Here is a 12,693-nt window from a genome sequence, read left to right on the forward strand (position 1 = left end):
TGAGAGTTTCTGCTTGTGTGTTATAAATAGAGTTTGTTGTTTGTATTATTCAATAGAGTTTTTAGTGAGCATGAGCAAGACATGCCATATGCTATTTGAAGTCAAGGGCGTAGCTATGTCTACATGTAAATGATGTGTATTCAAAACAAATCATTAGGATCGTGCCTACCTCGGAGAAGTGGCATTACGACAGGGGTCTGGGGCCGATCACCATTTTCTGGCACTTCAATTGCTATTAGAAAAATATATTTCATGAGACTCAGTTTGAATTTTGACGGATATATGAGTATATTAAGGCTCTGACTGAACTTTAAATGTTGTCTTGTCGATGCGCTTAATTTCAATGATTTTGACTATCTTTATCAGGAGTCTCCAATGAGAATTTTTAATTTTTCATATATCCCTGTTTTTACCCATGGATAGCCTGTAACTGCGAACAACCAGGGTGAAAAATATTAACCCACGGCAAGAAACATGATGTGTCTTCAATGAACGGCGGCTCCACCGAGGAAAGCCTAGCTCACGACAAAGGATAGCATTGCATACAGGCCCAGCAAAATAAATTGTACTATATTGCATTTTCAGACTTTATTAGCAACATCAAAATAGATATTAGTAGACAAAAAACACCAACAGAGGGACCACACAATCCTGTCATGGTACAGGCGTAAACAAAGTAAATGCAACTGGCCTGTTGACATACATTTGTACGCCAGCGAAGCCGAGAACGTGACTCGAAGATGCTACGAAACAAACATACATCTTTCATGTAATAAATATCTTTATCTCATACGTACAAGATTGAAGTAATCACTACAGAAGTTTTAATGTCGTCATCATGAACTTATGGATCGTTACGGCGTATCAATCTGTACATGAAAACTGATTTGTTCAACGTGTCATAGTTTTACTTTATTCGTTCGTCTACCCCGGACTTACCCTACCAGTGCACCTGGTCTATGCTCCCAGTTTTAAGTGGAGCCCGAGTTGCTCATTTACATTTTTTTACATTGTATGTATTATTTTAGTTACTTTATGTTCTTTGTAGTGTTTGTCTGTTTTACGTCTGATCTTTACCCCTGCATGGATTACATTCTTTCAATTTCCACTAGAAATTTGATTCCCTTGATTACTCTTTTACATCTGTATTGGACAATGATTCATTTCTTACATTTCTCCGTCTCATGTATGAATTAATGGAATGGGGTTAACATACATTTCATTTTTATTATACTGATCCATACATGGTAGGTTAATTATAATGGTGAACTTTCCCTCATTTTTCTGTCATTGCACTGTATTTTTCACCGTCTCTCAAAAATTCAGACTTACATATGTTAGGATAAAGTGGAGAAAATTCTTCTATTTTTACCATTTTGAACTTTATGCAATATATAAGTCAAAGAAAGTAAATCAATTGAAATGGATTGAATCCATAATTCAGGTTTTAATATTGGATGACGTATTACATATGAGAATATGACGCGGAACATGCTGTTATTGTAGTCTCCTTTATCTCGATCTCTGGTGGATATATTGACGGTAACCATTTACCAAAAGAAGGGTTGTTGAAGGACGACACATCATAATATATCTGTATATAAAGTTGAAGGATTTAACATCTTTTAATTTTTTTATTCTTTATTTACGAGGTTCTGGAGAAATTCAGTCTCGTATGAAGATAAAAACAAATCAGCTAGGAGAGAGCACAGTTAGTGATCATTGGAATGCCAACTTGTTGAAAAATAGCTCATCCAAATGTTACAAATATGTTATCAACGAGAAAAATTTAGACTTCAAAATTAGAATCATTTTTTCATACCCTGACGAGTAAATAACTTACCTATCAATTTTGATATTTCCTGACAAAAAGCCTCGATCTTTAAAATTTATCGTAAGTTGAAATTAATTTTGTATAATCGAAGTATTAATGTTTTGCTATACCGAAAATAAAAAAAAATCGACTGAACACCAGAGAAAACTGTCACAGTAATTATTTCAATTAGACGATTCAAAATATCAGTTATGTTAAAAGTAACCACCTATTGAGTTACGGTTTGTTAACTTCGAAATTCATGTTTAAAATCGACACATATGTACCTTTGCTAGATTTTTTTTAAGGAGTGATATCTCCGTTAACCGCAGTTTTGATGCTTTAGAATAATTGAGAATAATCTTATGTTGTTTATTTAATATATTTATAAAAACATTGCTGTACTTAAAAAAGACGTGAAAATGTTGTGTACTAATAAACTATTAATCTAGTAAAAAAAAATAACATAAAAATGTTGCAAATGTAATTATTCTCCGTTAAACATGTTCTTCAGGGGCGGATCCAGGATTTGAGTTGGATTAATAAATAAATGAAATAAATGCGGTGCAAAGCAAGGCAAAATATATCATAGGATGAAACTTGTGGTGCAAAGTTAAGATTTCATGCAGACATTTTTGTCTTATTTAGGGGGGTAGTGTCCTTGAATACGCGCCTGGTCTAAAAGAATAAAAGTTCGCCAAAATTTACGCGTTTCTGGGCTTACGGGTTGAAGAAGATAGCGCCAAAATGGAAACATGACCAAAGCGAGACAACTCCAATGGAAAAAAAGTAAGTCACTTGAGTTCCCTTTTCACCCCAAAAAAGGATGAAAACCTTTATGTTTGATATAACGTTGCTATATAGGCCTATATGTTGTAATGTATTGTAATGGATAATTCATTCCAATCTGTCTGCTCTAAATTCACATATCAATATCCAGTGCTTTCTTTTTGTATTTTGTATACCCGAATAACTTTTGGGTTTCCTGTATGCTTTAGAGGAGGGGGCCCGGGGAGGGTCTCCAAAAGAGCTGAGATAAGACTTTTTCCAGATTAAGTTATGAAATTTTACGTTGAACTTGCAAAGTTATCTCCAAAAATACAAAAAAAACCAGAAAACAAAACAAACAAACAAACAAACAAAACAAAAAGAATAACAAAAAACAATAAAAAACAACATATATGCTAATTCAAAACAAAAACAAAACAAAAACAAAAACAAAACAAAACAAAAAAAAACGACAAAAAAAACAAAAAAAAAAACAAAAACAAAAAAAAAAACAACATTAACTACAAACACATTAACATTAACAAAAACAAAAACAACAACAGCAACAGCAACAACAGAATACCCGTACCGTAAAACTAAGTGGAAACAGAATCAGGACAGTCCCCGTCAGGAGCTTGACCTAATTATCTCAATTAAAATAAAATGCACAAGAGGTGAGTGAGTATTCAATGCTCGGCACCTGACTTATTTTCATATGCAAAACTGTTTTTATATGGAATAGATATGTTATTTCAACAGTACCTGGCACGGTCACTTGAAAGTATTCAATTTAATTTGTTGGACATTTGTTGACAATTTTCATTTAACATCCTGCAATTGTATCAATTTATGACAAAGGAAGCTGACCCTCGAAATCAAATTAAAAAGGAAATGATACTTTACATGACATTAGCTTTGACGGGAATTATGTATTAATAGTAACAATTTGCCAACAATTATGTTTTTCCTCATGCAGGTAGATGTAGCAGGTACAGTAAGATAATCGGAATTATGTCCTTCTACAAAAGTAGATACGTTTTCGTAGATAATGCTTGATCTCTCGTGTATTTATGACTATGTAATTTGCGATGATACTTTTTAATTATGACAGTAGAACGTGCATTTTTGTCAAAAAAATGTTTTTAACGAAGAAATATTGAAGTTGTTGAAGCATGTGACTACACCTACTGCTAGGGAATGAATTTATAACATTTTTTGTCTCCAATTTTGTCAGCATTTACACATTGTGGCCTAATTTTGCACCGAGGTTTTTATGTTTTGCTTGAATGAACTGCAAAAAATAGGTTTTGATTTGCAAGATATGCACACATTATACTAAATATTATGCAATATCAATACCAATTTGGTCAAGTGTATTATTAGGACAGAATTTGATATATATTTAACAAACCATTGAGAAGTCATTGCCCATTATAGTCCGGTGACCAACATTTAAAAAGTCGCATGTTAACAGAGTTTCTAAACATACAGCTGAGAATGTGCATGCAGCTTGTCAAATGATCATTATTTAAGCACTCCTCTGTCTAAGAATCAGGCAAAATGTATATAAGGTGTGGCACTTGAAGAAAAAATACACAGAGATTTTATTGCATTACCCAAGTATTTACACCTCAAAACCCCAGGAAATTACTGTCAAAGTGTTTGTAAAGGATAAACTTAATTACTTGTTCAGTTGTTTTCTAGATGTAGTGAATGTATTTAAGGCAAAAAAGATCTAACTGAAAATTATAATGCGCTACCCATTGCCTCATTCTTACACAGAATGGTACTTAATTCGTAGAGTTAAATAAATTATTCAATCACAGAGGGAACAGTTTTTATTAACGTATAATCAGTATAACATAAAATGTACAAATATTATGATACAATAAAATATATTAATGTCATTCTTAAAAGAATTATGAGTCTTGAATTGAACTCTTTAAACATATCTATTTAAAATTAAGAAGATCCTTAAAATCATAATCAGAAACTTTACTAACTTTAAAAGGTCTCTAGTTAAAAAAAATAGTAGATATTAAAATATTATGATAAAAAAGAGGTGAACAAGTTAAAACAACATAAATAAAGAATATTGAATTAATCTAACTAGTGGTTAAAAAATCGTTTTCGCCTATACGTAAAATCAGTTTGCAGGTTTTGGCACAAGCTTGAAACAATGTTACTTCTTTGCACGCTAGGACATTTGACAGTTTCTTTCTAAATTTGTCAGGCCATTAAAGAATGGAAATGTTTCAGTAATGGCGTTCCTATCTAATTCACACATCATTAAAAGTTTCAGTAAATACACAACTTTGATTCGGCAGTCTAGGACTCTTCGACATATGATTGTATTCATAAAAATATGCTTGTATTACTACCTACGAATCTAGGTATAGCGTCAAAGTTTTAAATTGATCGTTAACATAATTATTTTACATTCCTTTTTCAGAGAAAAAACTTAATATAGTATGAAACTGCTTCCTCGTCGACTCGACCACTGCAATCTTGCGATGTTACTAGTTGTTCCAGTACTAGTACTATGCATACCAAGTAAGCGCGAAATTAGCATAAAACATATAACAATTTATATTACAAGTAGTACAAATAGTATATACTATCGACTAAAGTTCGGCTATTAGCCTAAATAAGATCAAAACTGTCAATACAATACAAAATTCAAAAGAGCGCCAATACGGGATTTAGTCGCCCATTGCGGCTTTTATCCAGGCCAATATGACACATTGGGCTAGTTAGTCATTTAGGGTATGATTGCGTAATGTTTTCCATATTGGACGAGTTGTTGCATGGCCATCCAATAACTAAGCCAATACAAAAAAGCTTACGCAATAATACTATATTATTCGTATAAAAACAAAGAATGGACAAATATTGGACGATGTGTATGACATCCAGACGAATCCGAAATTATCTCGTCATTGCCATAAATCAGAAGTAAATTTTTGCAACAAATCTGCGAGGGTATTGTTTTAGTATCCTCTATTAATATAGCAGGTGTAATTGTGAATGCTACTTTTTCAAATGCTTATTTTGTTGGAATATAGAAACTGTCTCCAAAACTAAATAAATAAATAAATAAATAAAATAAAATAAAACAAATAAACTAAAATTGGGAAAAATACAATAAAAATTGCCCATGAATTAGAGTCTGTATAAAATATTGTGCTATTTTTACTTATAGTCAACGCTGTGTCGTCCTCGCACATCAGTTTTCAAAGCAAATTCATCTTTGAAGAAGGGACGTCAAAGAGCATATGCTGTAGCTATGACAAACCAGCGAAAGAGATGTGGATATTTCATGAAATGAAAGGAGTCTCTGAGAACATGAATAAATCAAGTTTTTGTTATACTATTAAAGCTTTCACATTTGTAGATGCAGGGAATTATACCTGCTTTGTTCACAGCATACCTGACATAGTTAACAGCATACCTGACATAGTCGATAAAGAAAGCAGTGTCGTGGTTGTCACTAGTAAGTTAACTTAATAAAAGAACTAATGCATTAACGATTGCAAATGTCTACGAAAACAAAAAGAACGTCATGTTTGAAGGATTGTTTTTCTTACCATGCATGGTTCCATAATTTATTTTAACATATTGAATTATTCCTCATTATTGTCCCCCGCCGCCGGGCGAATACCGGTGTCCGTGCGTCTGTCCATCCACTCATGCGTGTGACTTAGTTGAATTTGTAAATTCTACAGTAAGGTTGCACAAAACAGATGGGATTGAGGTGCACTGTTTAGTACTCAAAAATTAACCTGGCAAATTATGCTTAACTTAATGATAAAAGGTGAAACTTGGTGGAAATATTAATTGTGGGTAATTGAGTATTCGTACATTTAATAGATACAATACTTGTGAAAAAAAAAGATGTGTAAAATGCATGCTTTAAGCTATCCTGAAAGATTCAGACGCTTGCCGGATTTGGTTCTCTTCCCTGCACTAACTGGCGGTTTTTTTGTTAAATGCAAAATTTCATTCGACCTTAAATGATTAAAATCATGAACAAATAAGCGGAAAAACGTAGATATTTTATTTGTTATTGTTTACACTAATACCATGTCTGCTTACTTTTTCTGGCATTTTTAAAATGACTGAAATTTTAGAAAACCTGCTTTTTACAATAAATTTTGGGAAGGCACCCAAAATTTGTTATGGAAACTGATATATATTTTATTATGTAATCATGGCTACAGATTTTCATGACAAAATTGAAAAGAGCATCTATCTTTTTTTCATGGATCTCTATAATTTATGGTTTTGAAAAATATATACTTTTTACCGGGAACAAATTTTAGATTTTCTTGTTAATGTGTCTCCATATAGTTTTATTTCCACACTTTGGAATCACTTTATTAACTCGATTATTCGGAAACTACTTAACGGATTTTGTTCAAATTTGAGAGATCGTTAGTCAACACATGCAATTGATCATCGTTTGCTGCATTTTTATTCAACAAACTTTACTGCAGTTATAGGACTTTCGCACTAAAACTTTTTTTTGAGGGCAGCAGACATATGGCTACGCGTAGGAATCGTGCTATATTTGTACTTTTGTTTTAGTTGGTTTGTTCTCTAGTAAATCAATATAAGTAATGGAGAAAACATCGTTGTGAATTTTTCAGACCTTTCTATTTTATTTTTGGCGTATATCAATATACATGAAATTGCAGGATTAAATTACAATAACTAATTTTGAAATTTAATTGCAGATGATGCAATACCAACCAAAGCAAAAACATTTTCTAAATTTATTGTTATTTCCGTCTTATGTGTAGGAACCATTACAATTACCGGCGTAATCATGTGTATGTATAAAGTTAACATACAGGAAATTTGCTGATTTGTGTGCGTAAGAAATATTAATGCATTAAAATGAAAATTAAAGATGAATGTTTCAATATATGCCTTTTTATGGAATTTTCCTTCTGTGTTAAAATAATCAAGACGTTAAACCCTCAACAAGGGACATCATCTCTATATCACTTGCATAGGGTAGTTCTATTGTACAACTCATACATTATGTAAGGGCTTGCCGTAACTTCGTTTCGTACAATGCAGTTCTTCTGGAACAAAGTTGTGTTGCTACAAGAATGAAACCATCACTACAAAAGTTTTATTGTTGTCATCATCACGAACTCGTTGATAGTTACGGTATATGCATCTGCACCATAAGACGATTTTTTTTACCGTTTTACTTTATAGTTTAAAAAAAGTGTAATGATATGTTTATCTTTTAAACCAACTCCTTATATGAAAAGATTATACCTTTATCAGACCAAACAGTTGCAGTTGATAGTTTAATGTACCAATCAATTGGCGACATTGGTCTTCAAAACAATAGGGCCAGTGAAAATAACTTCCTGAGGGTAAGCTAAAAATATAACATTTAAAGATAATTTTTTTCAAACAATCATAGATAACAGTGACCGTACCATTGTGACAGTTATACCTTTATCGTTATATAACTAGAGAAAAAGATCCTTTTAATTATTTTTTAACATTAAATTTTTGTGAAATTCTGAATAGTTCAGCGTTATCGAGCAAAACTGTCCATTTCGTATAAAATATCTTGGTATTTTGCCACACCTAAGTACAAAACTACTTCAATTGGATATCCGAGTATACTTAAAGCATACATGTAAAGTACAAATGACGCAATAGATCGCAGTTGACACTATTGATCCACATTAGAAAAAAAAGTTATGATTTCATATTATACAAAAATATTTTGCCCGATGTTTTTGTCTTAAAATAGAGAACTGTTCGCAATAGTTGGTTTAATTATGGGATATAAACGACGTAGGGTCTAACAAACAATTGAAAACAATCCTTAATAACATTTTGTACGCAACTCCATGAATACAGGAGACGAGAGTTACAATGGATTGCATTAAAGATAAATTATTGTGGTAATTTAGCATACGGTTGAGAGACGAATGACACCGTTATGGGTCCTCTCTATGATACAATACCAACAAAGGAATTTTGTTTATACAGGACGGACAGTTAAACTATGTAGAGTTGGACTTTCAATCGATGCGACAATACAGTGTTCCTTCCACGCGAACTGGTCAAGAGAGAACAGAATATGCAGAAGTTGTATTGTGAATTATCATATAGTTATTATTGTTTGCCTATTTAATATGATAGAAATAAAAAGTGCAATATTTGTCGGTATTTTACCGCTTCTCACTTTTTTATGTATTTTAACAAAAATACGTAATAGTTCCAGATGTCGATGTTTATTGTACACCTGCTGCTTTGTAAACAAAATTAAATGTCGGAAACCTGAGTGCAGAATGACAGATTCACATTTTTAATTTTGATTATTGTTGAAATTTCGAACATGATAATATGACCGGAATTTGTAGTTATTTCTTTCAAAACTGTTGTTTTGAATATATTATGCCGAAAATGAATGGAATAGAGCAGATGGCACCGTTTTAAGCCTCTGAACGGCTCTATCTTTTGTCGAAGCGTTGGTAGCCATCTTATTTATGATGAAAAAGGTGAACAACCAATCATAATGCGCGAAAATAATATATGCTGATAAGATAGGAATATTTACATTGTCAAAAGAAAACTACAGTCATATTGAACTACTGCTTATATTACTATATATTGTACCTATTTGAAATATTGGAACAGTGTTTAAAATCACACCTCAGCTATATATATATACTCAAGGAACACTTGAAAAAAGTATAGCTGTATAATATAGGGTTGTTGTATGAATATCCATGAATATTTATGCAATAATCCTGGATCGTAGTTTAAAATTATATTTTTGCCAAACATTTATACTATAGTGCTAGTATACTACATTTTTACGGGTGTACAAGTTGAAACGCGCTTGAACATATCATAAATGGTTAAATCAACAACGTTGACATTACATTATAAAATTTTCAATGTCTAAACTGTCTGCAAAATATTTAGCCTTTTCCAGTAATTATAGACCTGAAATTGGAATACCTCTATCCCTTGTTTGAGTGACTCTTTTTAAAGAACTTCGTAAAACTCGTTTAAATCACCAGTTTCCATATCTCTACGTTTTGGGCCGAACTTTTCGAACCTACCTAGATTGACTCAGCTTTAATAGCCCAACCTGAATAAAGTGTTCTTTGGTACATTTTACCATTTTTCAATTTTAGTGTTTGATGTTTTACCGTTTTCAACTTCTAAAATAGCTTTATTTATTTCCTCTAACATTTTTTTAATCTAACTTTGTTTTCACGCCCCTTTTTGCTAATCGAAATATCCGTCGTTGCGTGTCCTTCTCTGGATTGCTCAGCTTTGCTGGCCATTTCCCCAATTACCGGGTCCTGTCCTAGATTGATCGGAAGCCAGATACTCGTACAACTTACGTCGTCTACCATTTTAATCTGATGAACAGCACATCGTTTTTCATATTTGAAGCCAAATCTGGCTTACCAAACTTACTTTTATAAAGCGTCAAAGACCGACCCGGTAAATACCTTGTATCAAAGCCATATCATTCCACTGGTATTACATCAAAGCAATAAAGATTATGATTATGTCATTAGATTAAATGAATGGCTTTGATCGTTCACACCATGTCACACTGATGCCGTCATTCTAACGAGTTCGATTTTCCAGGGATCATTTGCATAATTTTATTGTCGGGAGCAAACATTCTGTTCGAGTATTTGATAAATCGGTGTTCGAGAAATCGGAGGTAATTATCATTGGCTATATGGGAAGAAAAATGCGTACTTTGATAACAGTTCGAGTGTTTGAGCCATCCGAGTTCGAGCGAGTGAAGCTCAACTGTTTTTGCATTACTGTAAACGTATCAATTTTCGTGGATTCTGTCAGGTGAACACATTCGCCGTTCCAAATACTGATTAGCGTTATAAAGTATGAAAAATAAATTTTGCGGCTACTATTTGTCGTTGCTTTCTGTTCAACGCGAAAATTGTGAAAAATAGAGCACCAAAACAGTTTGTACGTTTACAGTTTTTGAGGTTTAACCTAAAAAAAAAACCAATTTAGATCTACTAATTTACTTCGTACTTAAACAAGAGCAGTTCGCACTTCCTTTTTTCATAACCTTTTCTGGTAAAAAGTCTATGAAAGGCACTTTAGTTCAAAGTTGATCTTAAACAGAACTAGTCTCAAAAGACATATTTATTAACGTTATAGCTCCTGATATAAGATCTGTCTATAGCTATATTTACCAATATCTCGAGTAATCAAAGGAACCAAGGTATAGCGGTAGTAAACAAAATGTAATCCAGGGACAAAGACAAGACACGGAAAACAGACAAACACAACAAAGAACATAAAGTAACTAAAATCATACATACAAAGTAACAAAAGCAAATGAGCAACTCGGACTCCACTAAAAACTGGGAGCATGGACCAGGTGCACCGGTAGGGTAAGCGTCCTAATGTTAATTGTAAATGTTGCCATTAGCGCCGGTAGAATAAGGTTTCTAGAAACACCCGCCGAGTTTCGGCAAGCTCTGGCATAATGTATGAGTTGTGATATGAACACTCCATACGCAGGTGCTGAAGGGATGTTGCCACAGATGGAAGGAAAGGTGACAATTCTGAATGAAAAGTCATCACGTTTGTCGTAAAGTTTGGTCAATAGTTTTCCTTTACCATCAATTTCTAAGCGTAGGTAAAGATATGAGGCTGACTTCACAGTGTCTGTAGTAACCTTATCTCAAGTTCTTTTGGGTAGATGCGATGTATCAAATCCCCGAAATTAGGATTGGTTAAAGATAATACGTCATCCATATAGCGGAAACTGAGATTGAAGGATCTAACCAAACGATAGTCTTTCTTTCTGATCAGATCAGCTATAAAGTCAGCCTCTTAAGAGTGAAGGAATAGGTCAGCAAGTAAAGGAGCACAATTTGTTCCCATTGGAATGCCGACCGTTTGTTGAAAGACACGTCCACCCCACTGGGCAAATAGAAGTATACAGTGTTGAAAAATCATAAGTTTTAATGCTATTATACTCAGATAATAGTCTTCAACTATTTGATCTCTCGATCAAAAAGATCTTTCGAATTTTTCAGGATCCAAATTAATACCACTACGGGAGTCACAAGTGTTGTGGTCGGACTGGAGACCCTCTTTGACAGTTGTGAGTATAGAAGTTAAACGTTTTGAAAGAGGTTTGGTGGTACATTTTGCAGATCCAGCTATAAACGTTGTCTGTATGGATTCTTGTAGAGTTTAGGAATCCAGTACAGGAATCTGAAAGCTGATGTATGAGCACTTGGAAGAGTAATCAAGGGAACCAAGGTTATAGCGGTAATCAAAAGAATGTAATCCAGGGACAAAGACCAGACATGGAAAACAGATATACACAACAAAGAACATAAAGTAACTAAAATCATACATACAAAGTAACAAAAGCAAATGAGCAACTCGGACTCCACTAAAGACTGGGAGCATGGACCAGGGGCAACGGTAGGGTAAGCGTCCTCTGCTTTTCTAGAAACACCCGCCGAGTTGCTCATAAAAAGTCATTGAAGCTTTGAATACGAGTCAATGAACCCTACACTACTGTAACTAAATAAATGGACATTTTAAAGAAAGTACAATTATAGTAATACATAATTAAAATTGAACAGTTTCTTTTCTTATCTTCTATCTCTGATATATGAGATTTCCATTAATCCACTTGACTACAGTTGTCGGTATTTCCAGGAAAATACATACAAGCGCAGCATATGCAATAACTTCTGCGCTGGTGCAAGAATCGACTAAATCATAATTAATTTCCAGTTCTATGCAATCAGGTATACAAAGTGGGATATATTTGATTGCGTTTATCATGTGTTTTATAATTTTTCGACTTCTAAAAACAGGTTCCATGTTTGGATTCCTAAATATTACTACTTGATTACCAAAGCCTGATTAGTTCCAAAGATCAGTACGAAATAATTTCAGCGACAATAGGAAACTTTTAGTACAACTATTCAAAACCTTAAAATCCATTTTGAAAAGAAATTACTTCATATGTACATATATTTACAAAGAAGAAACGTTGAGCATTTTTGATTACTCGATCAGCTTTGGTGTAGTTTAACCATACTCGGATG

General features: G+C 33.2%; 1 protein-coding gene across 1 annotated transcript; it reads left to right on the forward strand.

Moving 5' to 3' along the window:
* Positions 1 to 2: 2 nt before the first annotated feature.
* LOC148599696 (uncharacterized) lies at positions 3 to 8,950 on the forward strand. Its single transcript, XM_088559505.1, has 5 exons — positions 3 to 3,570; positions 5,034 to 5,134; positions 5,784 to 6,074; positions 7,883 to 7,974; positions 8,606 to 8,950. The coding sequence occupies exons 2-5, from the start codon at positions 5,053 to 5,055 to the stop codon at positions 8,714 to 8,716; spliced, it is 576 nt and encodes a 191-aa protein (XP_088415631.1). The 5' UTR covers positions 3 to 3,570; positions 5,034 to 5,052; the 3' UTR covers positions 8,717 to 8,950.
* The last annotated feature ends 3,743 nt before the right edge of the window (positions 8,951 to 12,693 follow it).

Source organism: Perna viridis, chromosome 13 (genome assembly GCF_037379345.1).
Source record: "Perna viridis isolate PV_CMFRI_1.1 ecotype Kerala chromosome 13, ASM3737934v1, whole genome shotgun sequence".
Lineage (NCBI taxonomy): Eukaryota > Metazoa > Mollusca > Bivalvia > Mytilida > Mytilidae > Perna > Perna viridis.